Below are 17,391 nucleotides of genomic sequence, written 5' to 3'. Positions count from 1 at the left end.
AGTGGTTGATATTTCCCCCAATCATCCAAAATCTTCATTCATTCCATTTCAAATATATCTAATTTCAGCAACTCCCATTCTCAAATCTTCTTAATTTCTCTGTACCCATCTTGGGGTATTGGAGTTTTAACTCTTTTCTCTTCTTATTGGACGAAGACAATTCAGCACAACTTCGTCTAGGAAAAGAAAAGACCAAATTTTTCAACTTTTTTTTCTTAATTTTTTCTTCCCATTTCAAAAAAATCCCCTAAAAAACAAAACCCATTTGGGAGATTTGATTGTACAAACAAAAAACCAGACAAAATGAACGACTTGTTCTCGAATTCGTTCAAGCAATACACGGATCTGAAGCAACAGGCGTCTGTGGACGGCATGGAGTCTGGGAATGAGACTGTGAATTTGGACACGTTCTTCGAGGATGTCGAGAATGTTAAAGACGACATGAAACAGGTCGAGAATTTGTACAAGAAATTGCAACAGAACAATGAGGAATGCAAGATTGTCCACAATGCCAAGACGATGAAGGAGCTGAGGGGCAGAATGGAGGCCGATGTCGCCCAGGTTCTGAAACGAGTCAAAATGATTAAAGGCAAACTCGAGGCTCTGGATCGTTCCAACGCCGCTCACCGCAGCCTCCCAGGTTGCGGCCCTGGCTCCTCCGCCGACCGAACCCGAACCTCCGTCGTCAGCGGCTTGGGGAAGAAGCTCAAAGATGTCATGGATGAGTTTCAAGGCCTCAGAGGTCGAATGAACGCCGAATACAAAGAAACCATCGAGCGCAGGTAATGAACCAAAACATATTCAAATAGATTCAGAACATAAAAATGAGAGCTTTTTTGTTATTGGGGGAGGGGACAGGTACTTCACAGTGACAGGGCAGAAAGCCGACGAAGAGACAATAGAGAATTTGATAGCAAGTGGGGAAAGCGAGAGCTTCCTCCAGAAGGCAATTCAAGAACAGGGGAGGGGTCAGATAATGGACACAATCTCAGAGATTCAGGAGCGACACGACGCTGTGAAGGAGATAGAGAAGAATTTGTTAGAGCTGCATCAAATATTCTTGGACATGGCGGCGCTGGTCGAGGCACAAGGGCACCAGCTGAACGACATCGAGAGCCATGTCGCGCATGCAAACTCGTTCGTGAGAAGAGGAACAGAGCAGCTTCAGGAAGCCAGAGAGATACAGAAGAGCTCGAGGAAGTGGACTTGCTATGCCATTATCTTGGGGGTTGTTCTTATTATCGTCATCCTCTTCCCGATCTTGACTACAATTTTACCTCATTTGTTGTAGAAAGCTTCTTGCTTTGCTTTCTAAAGAAGACCCCTCCAACAAAAATTGTTTCAATTCGCTTCTGTCATTCAAATTGGCGTCTTCTGAGGATGTGTTGGTCGGTACACGTAGCTGTAAATGTGTGTGTTCTTAGTTGCTGGAAACAAAACAACAACAGAATGTTTGTATAGCCAAAGATCCAATACAATTTTATCACTTTCTTTTTATTTTCTCATTTTTAAATGCTTGCATGTGTGGTTGCTCACTTCTTAAGCTTCTACGTCTCCCTTTTAAATTTTTAAAAAAAAAAAAAAAAAAAAAAAAAAAAAGAGTAAAAACTTGGTATGGTTTAATAGAGTTATTTATGATAACTATTATTTATCAATTTTATATACTAAATTCTAATTTTTAAAATTTGTAATTTAATATTTATATTTTTACAAATAAAAAAAAAGTAATATATGAACACCAATAATCCCATTGTTTTTTTTTTTTTTTATAGGGAAAGAAAAAAAAACTTATACAAACCTAACTAGCTAGTATAGGACACCTTCTATAATTATGATTTAATTTTTTTTACAAATAAAAATAAAGTAATTAATTTCGTATATTTGGACCAATCAAAATTTACCAGAAAGGAAGAAAAGCTTCCAAAAGAGACTGTAAATTCAGTTATCTCCATGGTTCACCATCTCCCAGTACTTCTTCAACGACTGCTCCCTCTGCAACCTCATCTCCTCGTTGAACCTTCTTATGAAATCCTCCACTCGCCGGTTCAAATCGTCCTGATTCATCGACGGCTCTTTCCTCAGCTTCATCGCCTGAGCCGACACATTCACCGGCGTCAATGCCTGATTCGTCCGGTCCTTGAACGTCTCCGATTTCTGCACCGCTGACGACTCGACCTCGCCGGCGCTAATCTGACGGTAGTGATTCTCCCACGTCTCGCACTTTTTCATGTGCCTGCTCAACGGCATTGCTCTGCCTTCCGTTATCGCCTTCCACGTGTTCTCTAGCGTCTCGTGCCGTTTCGCCTTCGATATTACTCCCAGCGCCTTTCCGCCTGAAACAGATTTCACCGGTAAACAGATCGCCGATCAGAATATTTTATTGTTTATCCGTTATGAGAAATTTTGGACCTAACAATCCTTATGGCTGTGTTTGGCCTTTTGCCCTTTCTTATTGTTTGTAAATTTGTGCGTGAAAACGACGCTCACAGTGCACAACGCAAGTGGTAGCTGTATGGTTATAGTCAGTCTCTGTTCATTTATGACATGCCAAAGTTGATTTTTATTTCATAGCGCAAAAGAGACGTAAAGAAACTGACTACAGCGCCGGCTATTTCTCCCCGACGCCGACCAAAAAGTTGTTCGAGTTTGATTCTCACTGTTTATCAAATTAATTACTTGGTAACCTAATGCTTGCTTGCAGTTTTTAAAAGAAGTGCGAAATTGATATGAAATTGAAATGAAATCGATTAATCATTACCTTCAGGACTCGATTTCGCCGATTTACGGTGGCTGAATCTGGAAGAAACAAGTGGTTTCTCTGGCAATCTCATCCTCTCCGGCGAATTCCAGATCGGATTGGTCGATATGATGAATTTGTCCTCATCCTCTGCTTCAGCTTCAACAGAGCTAATCGCTTCCGGAACAATTACTTCTTCTCTTGGTAAGATCACCGCCTGCACTTCCGGAACAATTACTTCTTCAATCGGCGAATCTATCGCATCGATAGTCTTCACTTCCAAAACAATCAGTTCATCTCTCTGTTCGTAAACCGCCGGCGATTCTACAGTAGTGAAATCCGAAACAATCTCCCTGTATCCGATATCCTCCGGAGCCTTATTTGCAGAAGGAATCTCAACGTAAGCGTCGGCTTCTTTCTGGTTGAAGCGCGAGGAGGCGACGATGGAGATGATGATGCCATTGATGATAATGTAAATGTAAGGAGGCCTCAGGCAAGAAATCATGGAGTTCCAAATCAGAGGCACATACAGAACGGAAAACTCAACAACCCAAGGAACGGAGACCTTCAGAGCCAGAGCCAAGGAAACAACTCCGGCCGACATCAATAAAGCCTTCAAAGAGAGCAACCACGCCATTTTCCTTCTTCTTTGTAGTAGTTATCTGAAACTTCGCCGGTGATGTAGCCGGTCGGAGATGAAAAGACTCAGAGTGTCCTTATGCGAAGTGCAGATGTGGTGTGGGCTTATCGTTCAGTTCGCAATTCATTTATATAGGGACGGAGTGAAGGGACACGGTTTGAAACGGAATATGAGCCGTTGGATTAGACATTGGGAATGAGCTGGGGAAAGATGGACGGCTGATAATGAAGAACTAGAAAGTACGTGGAGTGTTGAATTGGGTCAAATAATCCAAGCGGTTTAAGGGTGGCCCAGAATTTAAAGAAGTGGAAACAAAATAAATAAAGAGAAGCATTGAAGTGATGGTGTCATAAAAAGAGATATTTAATTATTTATTTGTTCATTTAAAGAACCATTAAAATCCATAAAGATTAACATGAACGTGGAGCCATATATTTTCAAATATTAAAAAAATAAATAAATAAATTATATGCGATCATATTTAAATAACAGTAATCTTGATAATAAAACCATGGGTTATAAATATAGATAACATATGTACTCAATAAACAATAATAATAAATATAATAAAGCTTTGAAATTATGATAACAAATTTGGTGGCCATATTTTGAATTATTAATTACAGATGGGCAGCCACAACTTGGTCTTAAAGTTACGCTTTACTGCCATTTTAGCCATTTTACAACCTCAGCCAACACCTTCTTTTTTTTTTTTATATTATTATTATTTTAGTATATTCATAAAGATATCCCTATCCTCAACGGTCGTTTAATTGACCGTTACTCCCGGTGGCTGTTCCAGGATCCTGAAGCGGTGGCCCACCGGTTCCGCCATGGCCTTCCTCCGCCATCACACATGTGCCACTGCTTCCGCCACCGCACACGACCTTCCCTGCCGACCACGGACTTCATTCAATTCTATGCATTCAATGGATAAGCTTTCTTCTTTATTAAAAATAAAAATAAAAACTTTTTTAAAGATGTCAGATTCATAATTTTCTTTTCTTTTTCTTTTTCTTGTTGATTTACCTCTTTGGAAGTATTTATATAATTTATTTATATGGATTTTTTTATTCATGCTTATTATTCACAACATTTTCTAATTATTAGATTCATTCGAGAATCGACCTAAACATTTGATACAAATAAATGCATGAATTTAGTACACGAGCCTTATATCTAGGATTCAGATCAAGATTTAAATTTTGGATTCAATAACTAGTGACCTCGATGTTCCTATGCAGCTTTCTTTGTGTTTCATGTCAGAGTGAGGGACCTTATCCATCCGCCAAAAGAGCTAGCTTTTAGTGAAGATCCCCTCATATACGGTATATTGTTGATGATTATTGGGAATGAGTCCCACATTGGTTAATTTAGGGATTGATTATGAGTTTATAAGTGAGGAATATTATCTCCATCCGTATAAAGTCTTTTGGGGAAGCCCAAAACAAAGCCATGAGAGCTTATGCTCAAAGTGGACAATATCATATCATTGTGAAGAGTCGTGATTCCTAACACGTATAAGGGGTCGTAAAGAATCCCGGTATGTGGTTCCGTGCCAAATGCGATCAACTAGTCCTTCCTTTATAAGATTACTGTACAAACCTGAGAATATCTATAAAAACAGAACGAGAATAGTTTTAACTAAAGTCGAAAGGTATCCTAAAGAAATAGTAGCACCACAATCCACCTAGAAATTAAGTGTATTTAGTTTGGATTAATTCTATATTCGATGATATTTTATAAATTTTCTTAAAAATTGAAAATATGTATTATACAACTATTTAATTAATCAAAATTAAATGATGTCAATATGAACCCAATTAGTATCTAGAGTGTAATTAAAATATTCACCAAAAAAAAAAAGTACACGTGGGCCATGTTAATTAGTTAAGTCCATTCAAGTCAACCTGGAAGAATGTTGACTTCTATATTAAAATGTTAATGAATTGACACGTATTGCAGATCATCTCAATCGGTCAGATTAGGTTAAACAAATAAATTTAATTAATTAAAAGGGAATGCCTTGTTAATATATAATAACAAATCACTTTCTACCATACCTTAAATTAAATATTAAGATTAGATTAAACAAATAATTTTGCTGTTATTTTTCAATCTCATTATTCATTATTCAAACCTTTACAATGAATAAATATATTAAAAAACCATGAACCTATTTTTGTGACCGCATTTAATGACGCAATAAATAAATTTCTAACACATTTTAATGGTTAAAGATTTTCCCTTTAAGATTTTTCATATATAAATAATGAAAATAAAAATTCATAGTGAATATTAGAAAGATTACTATAATGGAATTAAATATATATTGAAACAGTGTGAAAATATATATTTTCGTTTTGAAAATTCAACTACATGCATTAATTGTAACAACATTAAAATAATAAATGAGAAAAAAAAAAGTGAAAACTACATGTATATTTATTATGAAAATATTGTGGTCGAGCGCGGATATGTCGGAATCTGCTCCAAAATTGATGGGTCCAAAATAAAGGCATTTTTTTTTAATCAAAATGAAATGACGACAAAATGTTTATCTAATCACTTAATTTATGAAGTTAATTGATGTTTTACGCGTTTAAATGGAAGCAACCGACTTTAATTTTGGATTAACTGTTTGGACTTTCAGGTTGACTTAATTACTTGTTCATTAAGCTAACATTAATTGGTAATTAGGTAAATTAATATTTAAAAAAAAATTTAAAGAAAATATAAATTTGGTTATTATATAATAATACAACTTTAAATTTAAATTTGCAAAAGAAGTAATGAGAACAGAATATGGGTCAAAATCAGTTCGTTTCCAGTGAAAGGAGAATGAAAGGAGGAAGAAGCTTCGTGTATGGTTGTGGAGGAAGAAAAAATAGAAGAAAAAAAAAATTGGGTATGGCAGTTAGTGAAGGTAGTTAGCAAAGTAATAGATTTAAATATTTAAAAAATGACACGTATATTATTAGAGATGTGTCGGATACTATGGGAACCCACCATGAATGAGATGCGGATTCTCTATTTAGACAAAATCGCGAAGGGAGTGATCAACGTTTTTTTTTTTCTTTACTTGATAAATAGAGACGGACATAAGATTGTATATCCGGTTTCCATCTCATGTCTGCCCCTCATTTAATATAAATTAAAATTTAATATATATATATATATATATATATATATTCTTTTTTTAAAATATAAAAGTCTATAAGGTAATTATATTATTTAAGTTAATGATGTTGTAATTTTTTAAAACATTGTTAAAGACTATATTATAATTTAAAATAAAAACCCCCAAAGTCCATTCTTTCACATTGGAAAATATATGTGGTAATAATAAATTTTATCCATAAATCGAGAGGTAATTGGAATAGGACAGTGGAGTGACGTAGGAAGCTTGTGGGAAATTTAATTAAAGCACTTTAAATCGAAACAAAAGGACAAATAGTTTGTTAACCAAACCGCTGAAAGATGGCAGTACAAAACATACCGACAATCCCAATAAACCCGGTTGCCGGTAAAATTGTCAACGAAGATAGACAGTGACGACACGTCGGATGAAATTGAGGGAGCATTATCCGGGGACGAAACTGGCACGAATGGCGAAATGTGGAAATTATTAAAAGAGTTTTTTTAAAAAAATTAATAATTATTATTTTTGGGGCGTCAAAGTAGATGGTCCTGTCCAGCTAGTTAATTCTATTACACTGCGGCCGTAACTGACCACCGTCCATGCTTCCATTGACTGACGCGTGTCCGTGTCAGTGCCACGGGAGGATATTCCCCGCCAGCTGAGACTAATTCTTCCCATCTCTGACCTAATTTTAGGTTTTAGTTAACTAATTCTTCTGGATTATTACGAGTAGGAGAGTCCCTTAGCTAATTAAGATAAATATCATAAAGTCCCGAGAGTTTAAACTCAAAGTGGATAATATCATACTATATTACCATTGTGGTGTGGAGGATCGTGATTCTTGACACCCACTAGACTTTCTTACGTCGGTGGCCAGGGCCATTTCCACGAATTCAAAGACTAGTCTCGATTCTGCTTCCTTGGGTACACATTTTTCAACTTCTGTTGAGACAACCGGACTGAAAGTGAGCAAAGAACAGATCTTCCACAAGGTTCATAAATACCGTTCAGACATAGAACACTCATCAAATACTAACTTCAACTCATATCATATCTCTGTCAAAGATTTTCATCAAACCTACTTCCAACGTTAATCGTTCTTTTTCATTTTCAGTTTTCTTTCAACTTCTCCACTGTAAGGTCCAACATGGAAGGCATACTGCTGAAAAACAGCGAACACAATCATCTCTAAACATATCAACACGTTCTGGAATGCCTCTTCGACTTGCTCAACGTCTAACCAGATGTGGGTTGACCCAATAATGCCCAGTGCAACAAGTATATCTAGCACCACGCCCTGAATAGTGGATGGCATGTTAAGATGAAGTGAGGACAGTAACATAATTACAGAAACAAATTCAATGAAGGACAGAAGACAGGAAATTGTTCATATTCCTTAACAATACATGTGGGAATTCAGAGAATAGAGACAATTAAAACAATTAGATGCCAAAAGTATACATACCGACAACGGATGAAACTACTGGGAAAAACTAGGTTCTGCTGAAAATAACAAAATTCTGTATCCTACTGACTCGAGTGAATTTGCATCAGTGATAAAAATTCGTTACAAATCTTTGTCGACAGGTTATCTGACATAAGTTGGTTGCGCATTACCTTCAGCACCCATAATTTAAGGAAAAGTAAAAAATACATGGGAAAAAACTAGTATAGGCAAAAGGGCAGACAGAAACATGCGCTCAAAAGAAAGTTGGAACTCCAAACAATGCCTTCCTGGTCCTAAACTTGCCAAAAAAAAAAAAAGAAAAAGAAAAAAGCTTCTTTGTCGTCAATCTTGGTGTAACAGCCCAAGCTCACCGCTAGCAGATATTGTCCTCTTTGGGCTTTCCCTTTCGGGCTTCTCCTCTAAAACGCGTCTGCTAGGGAGAGGTTTCCACGCTCTTACAAAGAATGTTTTGTTCCTGTGATGTCCCACATTGGTTGGGGAGGAGAACAAACCACCACTTATAAGGGTGTGGAAACCTTCCCCTAGTAGACGCGTTTTAAAGCCTTGAGGGGAAGCCCGAAAGGGAAAGCCCAAAGAGGTGTGGCAGCCTGTTCCCCGGGGTAGACACGAGGCGGTGTGCCAGTAAGGATGCTGGGCCCCAAAGGGGGTGGATTTGGGGGTGGTCCCACATCGATTGGAGGAAGGAAAGAGTGCCAGCGAGGACGCTGGGCCCCGAAGGGGTGGATTGTGATGTCCCACATTGATTGGGGAGGAGAACAAACCACTATTTATAAGGGTGTGGAAACTTTCCCCTAGCAGACGCGTTTTAAAGCCTTGAGGGGAAGCCCGAAAAGGAAAGCCCAAAGAGAACAATATCTGCTAGCGGTGGATTTGGGTCGTTACAGTTCCCCTCTCCAAGGGATGTAGGATCTCACAATTCACCCCCCTTGGGGACCAGCGTTCTCGCTGGCACTCGTTCCCCTCTCCAATCGATGTGGGATCTTGCACTTAGTGCTATTCGATAGTTTTCTCATTATCATATTATTCACCATTTCTCTAGGGGGATGTTTGTTTTGGGGAGTGATTAAAAAAAATATATATGCAAGCATGCTTATTCATGGCAAAAGCTCTGAATTAGCCGTTTTACCTGCCAATAGGAGAAGAATACAATCCCTTTAATGCACATGAACTTGGCCAATGGATTGTGTGGTTTAAGCTCCTTGGCGAAAACATGGTAGAAGACAACCAGAGAGTACATTGCCAGAGAAACTGAAATGTTAAGGATGATGGTAAACGTCCATCTTAACCAGCTAGGATACATTCTCAATAGTTGCAGTGTTATCATCAAAATAGAGCAAACAGGGCGGATGACAACAAATTGCCATGTCCAATGCTTGAGAAGTAATAGATGTCGATGGTCCAAACGGACAGTTCGAGGCTGCAAGTTTCATCACAAATAAAAGTTAAGGTATATGAAAGAACGAATAGAAAAGATCAAGAAGACAGCGCTGGTACGATGTTCTAAAGCCCCAATAGAAAGGAAAACGGAATCCAATTGATCCCAGTGATAACTGCTTAGTCCAACTCAATACATTCCATTTTTGTACCTGAAATAGTGTTATTGGAAACGAATGATGAATTTCTCTTCCTTTGATTTCATCCGGAATAATATTGTTGCTCATCGATATATTCAGATAGCTATACATCAAAGCCAAGAACTTAGCAATTACCTGACATTCAACACATACAGGCAAGAGGCAATTACTATTAACTCAACTAGAGTGGGCACAGGGCAAAGTGAAATTAAACGATGTTGAAAAAACTCACCAAAGCTTCATAACATTCCTTAACAGAATCTAAGAACATGAAGAATTCCTTGCTCCCCTTGATATGTAGCAAACCCACAAATGAGTCAACTGCATATAAGGGAGCCATTAATATAATAATAACTATGGCCTTTTGCTCCTTAGGGTTCTTCCAGTAAAAGAGATGCTGAGATAATAACTGCACGGTGTAATGCATTGTCAACATCACGCAGAATCCAGATCCTAATACAGTCAGCTGTTCAGGATTCAAAGTGGATAAAGTGGCGAAATCCATTATTCCACAGAAGAAAGAAAACTTATGGAAGAATCTGCAAAAAGAAGATAGGAAAATCAATATACTTATATTAAGCTAAATGCCACATACGGTCGTTTTAACTTGATTTCTAAATGATATTGGGAAAACAGTTCCTAGAATCAGCAATAACAAATACCGTTCAACCTAATTACTAATTATGGCTATTTGCGTTCTTAAAATAACTCAACATGTGCTATCAACATAAACAATCTGAACTGCAGAAACAAATAGAAACGCAAATTTATGCCCTGGGAGAATATACACCGTACAACTTCAAATTCTCGGTTTCGAGCTTATGGATAATTTAAAGCAATTTGGAGCGCAAAGTTAACGAAATTACGCAAAATCAAGGAAGGTTTCAGTTTCGGCGATCAGTATTTGGGATTTTGGGGGTGAGGGGCCAACGGAAGCTTAGAACTAGCCTAGACTTTCAGATTCATTGCGATCTAGCCGAAGTTGTAGTTAATATGAATAGATAAGATAAAAGGTTTTGATTACTCACTTCGAATCGGAATGGTTCGTGCAGTTGGTTCTGCTCCTTTACAGCGGAAAGTTGCCCCTGAGTGGCGCGCCGATCTAGTTACAGAGAATGGGGAAGACGGAGATAGACCCAGAAATTGTTCAGCAGCGGTACCATGATTGGCAAGTGATGGTAAATTTTAATCCGACTCTTTAACCATTAAAATTTATGGAAGCTTTGACAACTGAGTCAGACTAATTTATTGGTGTATCACGCAATTTTATTTTAGGGATTTAATTATTTTTAATATAAATTAAGATTGTTTTTCCATTCTTTTTTTACTATGAATTTCACATTTATTCTAGATCAAACTTTTATTAATTAAAAGAAGTATTTAAAAAATGATTTTTTTTTTTAAATTTTGAAAACAAAAAGTAGATATCAAATTAAAGAAAATTAAATTAGAGAAAATATTCTTAATGCTTCATTTCAACTTGTTTGAGTGCCTATAGGTGGAGAAGAACACTTGCCCCCCTCCCCTTGTCTTACCGTAGCGGCTGGCACGAAGTTAGTTAGGGCTTCTTCTCGATGAAAGAGCTTTACAAGCGTCATTGCCCTTCTTCACTCACACTTGATATTTCTGGATCGAGCTTTCGCCCATTGTCCAGCCACTCATAAGAGTTCGAGCTGTGTCTTAGTCTCAGTGTGACTGATCATTCAAAAGGATCAGCTAAGCATAATTAGTTTGGTCAGCCTTTACCTAACCAGTAGGCTCATCAACACAACGCTTTTCTGCTTGATTCCAAATTTGGTCCGAATAGTTTGATAGATTCTCACACAAACTACATTTAGTTAGGAGCCTCTTTTCCTTCCCCTTAACTCCCAACAAATAACGTTGGACTTGCATGTGTTAAGCATATTCTTCTGAGTCAAGATCAAACTCAAATTTTGAATATAATCCTTCTACCGTAATAGAATGGGATGGGATGAAGGAGCATAATACTCCCAACTCCCCAACTCTTAAAGATAAAGCAAAACCAGTGAGCATCTGTTTGAGGGCTTAATAAAATTCCCCCAACTTGCTTGGCGTCACAGGCTTGTGGTGCTTTAAAAATGAGCCAATATTTCAACCCAATTGCTTGCACTCAAACAACACCTCTTATAATAATAACAATAATACAATTACAATACAATACAGCTGCGTGTCTTTATCTGCATATATTTATATTTATAACCCAACTTTCCGTTCGCCATTGATCTGGAACAAAAATGTGGGTGTTTAGATTTCTGGTTTTGCTCTGTTTTACCTTCCTTCTCCTGCCTAGTGCTCAAGGATGGAGCAAAGAAGGCCATGTCCTAACATGTCAAATTGCCCAGGAGCTCCTGAATCCAGAGGCAACAGAGGCAGTTCAAGCTCTGCTACCAGAAAGCGCCGGCGGGAATCTCTCGGCGATGTGTGTATGGGCTGACCAAATCCGACGCTGGTCTAAATACCGGTGGACCAGTCCCCTTCACTACATCAACACGCCGGACAATGCCTGTTCTTTCCTCTACAAAAGTAACTCCCTCCTTTTCCTTTCCCTGTAAACCAAAAATCTTCTTCTTCCCATTACTCAATTAAAACGCTGCGTTTTCTTCAGGGGATTGCCATAACACTGCCGCCCAGGTCAACATGTGCGTCGCCGGTGCCATTCGGAATTTCACCACTCAACTCACTGCCTTCCCAAAACAAGGCCCCGACGCTAAAAGTAAGTCACCCCACCCCGACCCGACCCGACCCGGATCCGAGAATATATTTAAAGACGGCGGTTTCTTTGTTTATTGGTTTTTGCAGATAACTTGACGGAAGCGTTACTGTTTTTATCTCACTTCGTTGGGGATATTCATCAGGTGAAGTTATTGAAAAAAAGAAGAAGTTATTTTTAATTAATTATGTTAATGTTAATTAATTTTTTTTAATTTTCAGCCACTGCACGTGGGATTCACGAGCGATGAGGGAGGGAACACCATAGAGTTACGGTGGTACCGCCACAAGTCCAACCTGCACCATGTAAGACCTAAACACATATTAATTATAAGTAATTCTTGTCGAATTTCCAGTTAATTTTTTTAAAAAAATAAAAAGTAATAATAAAAGAAAATTGGAGGGTTGCAGGTATGGGATAGGGAAATTATTCTTACAGCCCTGGCAGATTACTACGACAAGGATACAGACCTCCTTCTAGAAGACCTACAAAGGAATTTAACCCATGTAATTATTAATTAATACAATTATTTTTCATCAATTACCACAAAATAAATTTTAAGTTTTTATTTTTTTAATATTAAGTTTCAATTTTGGTAGGGAATTTGGAGCGATGATGTTCCGACATGGGAGCGTTGTGTTAATGTTAATTCATGCATAAACAAGTATGTTTTTTTTAATTAATTAATTTATTTATTTTAAGGATGCTTATTATTATTATTATTAATTTTTGTGTGTGAAATTAGTTGGGCTGAGGAGAGTATAAAATTAGCTTGCACGTGGGCATACGAAGGAGTTGAAGCTGGCATGACTTTGTCAGGTATGTAATTAACAAGTAAATAATATCATTAATCAATTTTAAGAAACTTTTAAACAAAAATTAGTTTTGTATTAAAAAAAAAAAAAATGAAAACCCTAATTAATGTCGTTTTATGTCGGCAGAGGATTACTTCGATTCAAGGTTGCCAATTGTAATGGAACGATTGGCCAAAGGTGGGGTCCGGTTGGCCATGCTTTTGAACCGGGTTTTTTCCGAAAACCCTAAAGGAGGATTCCGCTCCTCAATTTGATTAATTTGACAACGCATTTTAATATTAGCCAATAATTGTAATAGTTCACATAGTTTGACCATAGTGATTTATTCATAATTTTCATAACCTTACTTTAAATAGTTTATAATGTAACATAATATATAGTTTAATCAAATCATTACTATATCCACTGAATTTAAAAAATTATATAAATATTCTTTCGAGCACCGAAAACTTTTATTTGTTTAATTTCAATAAAGAAAGTGAAAGAAAGGTTGTTTTGGAGAGAACTTTGTTGATTACTTCGATCTAACCATTACTAGAGTTAGTGTAAATTATGATGTATCTTTGGGATCTCTCGAGTTCTTTGTTGTTTCAATCTGTATATTCCTTTATTAAAATACGTTATGAACTTTAGGATAAATAAAACACCATGAAAAGAAGGGAGTGATGTTCTTCCGATGTAATCATAACATAAGCCAAAAAGGGTTAAAAGCGTACCAACATCTTTTTATTAATTAATTCTATTAAGTACCTTATAATTCATTTATAATAATAAAAAATAACTCATAAATATATTAATCCAATCATTTTAATTTATATCAGTTGAGTATTTAAAGATATTTGATTGAGTTATTTTTTATTTAAGGAAGGAATTTTATAAAAGATATTTCGAAAAGATTTGAGTGATGGGCATTTCCATCCACTTATTATATTCAAGGATAACAATTTTTTATTCTTTTTATTCTTTTTAATTTTAAAATTAAAAATATATCTCTTTCCAAAAAAAGAAAATAGTATTTATTCTATTTTGTTTTTATTAGAACCGCGAATTTATGCTGTATAATCTTTTATTATATACACTTTTAATTTTTTATTTTATTTTTATCTTCACCATTATTGAATGAATGACTTGGAAAGGTCGAAAATTATGACAATAGATGCGAAGAATAACTTCCTTTTTTGAGGATTGGATCGTGACATTTTTATTGAACAACTTTATAATTTTGTTTCTACGAATTTCAATTTATGTGTGATGTTTTGAGAAGACATTGTATGATGATAAGATTGATTAATATCTTATATTTTGTGGGTTCACATCGTGACATGTATATTCATTCAACGAGTTTATTGGTTCTTTTGATTATTGATCATACGTGTCAAAATCGATCTTTTTCTACTACTTGTTGGTAGTTTAATTACATCTCTTGTTCTATTGATGTTGTTGCTCATATTATAGACAAGTCATGTGAAGCTCATTTAATTACCGTAAAAAAATTCTTCGATATATGACAAGCACTCCTAATTTTGGTTTGTAGTATAAACATGTTACAGTAGATTTGGTGGGTAACATAAATTACATATGACCTATGATAGAATTTTTTTTTTTAGAGCTTTTCAAATCCCACCTGAGTTGGAGAGGGAAGAACATATTACATCACTTAAAGAGAAGAATTAAACATTTCTTACAATGACGTGAAAAACTCTTTCTAGTAGACTATATGTGCCAGATAGGCTACTAATGGGTGAATTGTGAGATCACACGTTGATTGGGGAGGGACGTCTCTAATGAATGTTTTATTTCTTTCTTCAACCGAGGTAGAATCCAGTGTCAAACGATCCTTAATTCATATGGAAATTCGGTTGCAAAATTTGTTTTTTTAAGCTTCAATTCAATTAAAAAAAGAAAAAATTATTAGGGTAAGCATGATGTAAGAGTTGCATGTTGAAGGTGGGTTGTGTGTTTCCAATTGAGCGTTCATGGGAACGGATCACACTAATTCGTCGGGAATTTCTCTGTTCTTCCAATAAAGCTCTGCAATATTAGCCATTAAAGAGGTGAAGTATGAAACTATAAGTACCTAACCCATTAAACTCATCTTACCGTCTCCTTCAATCCGTCCTTTTCCTTTGCGTTTTTCCCTCTTTTTCAATTCCTCCCCCTTCCAACTTGAAACGTCACCAATCTCTACAATCCACTGCTATTATGCCCTTATATACTGCAAATTTGGCTGCTAAACTTCCACATGGGTTCGGTTTGAGCGGAAGGAGCAGTAGTTCCTTACCCAACTATGCAGGTTTTAAATGTTCCTTCTTCTTCCCTTCCACCCACATCCATACTTCTTCCCCTAATCGAACGTATTCGTCTGTTTCTTCATCTTCGTCCATAATGGAAGACCAGAAAAGGGTCGGTCCTTTGGTTTCTGGGTCGGAATCACTTTCTCAAGAACTTAAAGTCGCCGTCGGAGCTGTTCAGATGGCTTGCTTTCTTTGTCAAAGAGTTCAGAGCAACTTGCTTAAGAAGAATGCCCAAATTCAAGCCAAAGATGACAATTCCCCTGTTACTGTAGCTGGTAATTTCATTGTTTTCTCTTCTTTGTGCTTTATTTGTCCATTTAAGAAATGGGTTTCGATTGTCTATTGCGTTGCGTTCATCCTTTTTGTTGGTAGACATATATAGCGTTCTAGTATTGGGATTTTTTCTCGAACAGATTGGAGCGTTCAGGCAATTATCAGCTGGATTCTGTCAAAATCTTTTGGAAGTAAAAATGTATCAATTGTTGCTGAGGAGGATGTTCAGACTCTTTCCAAGCCTGGGGCAGACCGATTGTTGAAAGCTGTTGTGGAAACTGTAAATGAGTGTCTTGGTGAGGCACATCGTTTTGGATTGGAAAATCCAGAAAGAACCCTCTGTTCTTCCGAGGTTCTTGAAGCCATCGGCCGATGCAACTCTTCCGGCGGGTCTACTGGAAAATTTTGGACACTTGACCCTGTGGATGGCACCTTGGGGTTTATACGTGGGGATCAATATGCTATAGCTCTAGCATTGATAGAAGATGGAGAAGTGGTGCTGGGGGTTCTGGGGTGTCCTAATTACCCAATGAGGAAGGAATGGCTATGTTACCATCCTCGCTACCATAGAATCATAACCAAATTATCAGCTGCAACATCAGATTCTTGGGACAAAGGTTGTGTGATTTATGCCCAGAAAGGTAGCGGTGAGGCTTGGATGCAACCATTGGTTCATGAAACTAAGAAATTGGTATGGCCTAACTCTGCTATACCAATTCAAGTGTCCACCATTGATGATCCAGCATTGGCTACATTCTGTGAACCAGTTGAGAAAGCAAATTCAAGCCATTCATTCACTGCAGGGCTTGCTCATAGCGTTGGACTTAGGTAGATATGATTTTCTATTCTGTTTAGGCATTTCAAGGGGTCTGAGTTAAGCTTAAGCTAAAAGAAAACGATAACATGTCGTGTTTTGAGTGTAGGAACCAACCATTGAGAGTGTACAGCATGGTGAAATATGCAGCCATAGCTCGTGGTGATGCTGAAATCTTCATGAAGTTTGCAAGGGCTGGTTACAAGGAGAAGATATGGGATCATGCAGCCGGTGTGGTTATCATACAAGAAGCTGGTGGTGTAGTCACAGATGCAAGAGGCCGTCCACTCAACTTCTCGAAAGGTATGTATTTGGAAGGCCTCGACCGAGGAGTCATCGCTTGCGCTGGAGCCAGCCTTCATGACAAAATAATCAGAGCAGTCGACGCAAGCTGGAACTCCTCTTGCCTATGATATTATGGCTTCTTGTATGGTAACAGGAAGAAGAAGAAGAAGAAGAAGCAAAGTTTGGTTTCAACTGTAACTTTTGGTACATGTGAGTTCCACAGAAACTTTCTCATTATTCAGTACAAGCTTGTATTTCTTGTAAAAACCCTGCTTAAATCTTTAGTCTGGAGGAAGCCTTATACTCTCTTTTCAGCCTCTTCCTGCTCAAGTGTTAGTTTCAAACAATAACCTCAAACAGCAAACTCAGTCAATATTGATATGAAAAATAATACTCATAAGAACAAAGCCATTTGATTGTGTATATATCATGTAAAAAACAGACCAGTTGGACGGATTCGCTTACAGTTTCCCAAGGATTTAGTGATATTCTCTTCCAAGTACATAAGGTATGATCAGTACTACAACTATACCAGTAGTTACATATTGATCTTTCTTTTCCTTATTTTCTTCTCCTCACTCACTTTCTTCCTTCTGCTCTGGGGGGGGGGGGGGGGGG

General features: G+C 37.2%; 5 protein-coding genes across 6 annotated transcripts; 3 read left to right on the top strand and 2 right to left on the bottom strand.

Moving 5' to 3' along the window:
• Position 1: 1 nt before the first annotated feature.
• On the top strand, positions 2–1,497 carry LOC111434162 (syntaxin-124-like). The gene is made up of 2 exons (XM_023071503.1): positions 2–782; positions 859–1,497. The coding sequence occupies exons 1-2, from the start codon at positions 304–306 to the stop codon at positions 1,289–1,291; spliced, it is 912 nt and encodes a 303-aa protein (XP_022927271.1). The 5' UTR covers positions 2–303; the 3' UTR covers positions 1,292–1,497.
• A 378-nt stretch (positions 1,498–1,875) lies between these two features.
• LOC111433962 lies at positions 1,876–3,607 on the bottom strand. Of its 2 annotated transcripts, XM_023071233.1 has the most exons (3): positions 2,976–3,606; positions 2,759–2,930; positions 1,876–2,333 (listed from the first exon to the last, which is right to left on the bottom strand). In XM_023071233.1, exons 1-3 carry the CDS (start codon positions 3,372–3,374, stop codon positions 1,939–1,941), a joined length of 966 nt encoding a protein of 321 aa, XP_022927001.1. In that variant the 5' UTR covers positions 3,375–3,606; the 3' UTR covers positions 1,876–1,938. The 2 variants fall into 2 exon arrangements, with proteins under 2 accessions (XP_022927001.1, XP_022927000.1); XM_023071232.1 differs by having other exon boundaries at positions 2,759–3,607.
• A 3,677-nt stretch (positions 3,608–7,284) lies between these two features.
• On the bottom strand, positions 7,285–10,741 carry LOC111434391 (transmembrane protein 184C). Its single transcript, XM_023071856.1, has 5 exons — positions 10,590–10,741; positions 9,794–10,100; positions 9,574–9,696; positions 9,114–9,404; positions 7,285–7,816 (listed from the first exon to the last, which is right to left on the bottom strand). The coding sequence occupies exons 2-5, from the start codon at positions 10,064–10,066 to the stop codon at positions 7,610–7,612; spliced, it is 894 nt and encodes a 297-aa protein (XP_022927624.1). The 5' UTR covers positions 10,067–10,100; positions 10,590–10,741; the 3' UTR covers positions 7,285–7,609.
• A 1,027-nt stretch (positions 10,742–11,768) lies between these two features.
• On the top strand, positions 11,769–13,547 carry LOC111434241 (endonuclease 1). Its single transcript, XM_023071637.1, has 8 exons — positions 11,769–12,105; positions 12,188–12,295; positions 12,382–12,437; positions 12,514–12,597; positions 12,703–12,798; positions 12,892–12,956; positions 13,038–13,111; positions 13,234–13,547. The coding sequence occupies exons 1-8, from the start codon at positions 11,817–11,819 to the stop codon at positions 13,359–13,361; spliced, it is 900 nt and encodes a 299-aa protein (XP_022927405.1). The 5' UTR covers positions 11,769–11,816; the 3' UTR covers positions 13,362–13,547.
• A 1,527-nt stretch (positions 13,548–15,074) lies between these two features.
• Positions 15,075–17,227, top strand: LOC111434158 (PAP-specific phosphatase HAL2-like). The gene is made up of 3 exons (XM_023071491.1): positions 15,075–15,676; positions 15,815–16,502; positions 16,598–17,227. Exons 1-3 carry the CDS (start codon positions 15,310–15,312, stop codon positions 16,899–16,901), a joined length of 1,359 nt encoding a protein of 452 aa, XP_022927259.1. The 5' UTR covers positions 15,075–15,309; the 3' UTR covers positions 16,902–17,227.
• The last annotated feature ends 164 nt before the right edge of the window (positions 17,228–17,391 follow it).

The sequence above is a fragment of the Cucurbita moschata genome, unplaced genomic scaffold (genome assembly GCF_002738365.1).
Source record: "Cucurbita moschata cultivar Rifu unplaced genomic scaffold, Cmos_1.0 Cmo_Scf00044, whole genome shotgun sequence".
NCBI lineage: Eukaryota > Viridiplantae > Streptophyta > Magnoliopsida > Cucurbitales > Cucurbitaceae > Cucurbita > Cucurbita moschata.
This window is presented reverse-complemented; position numbering and strand designations above follow the sequence as displayed.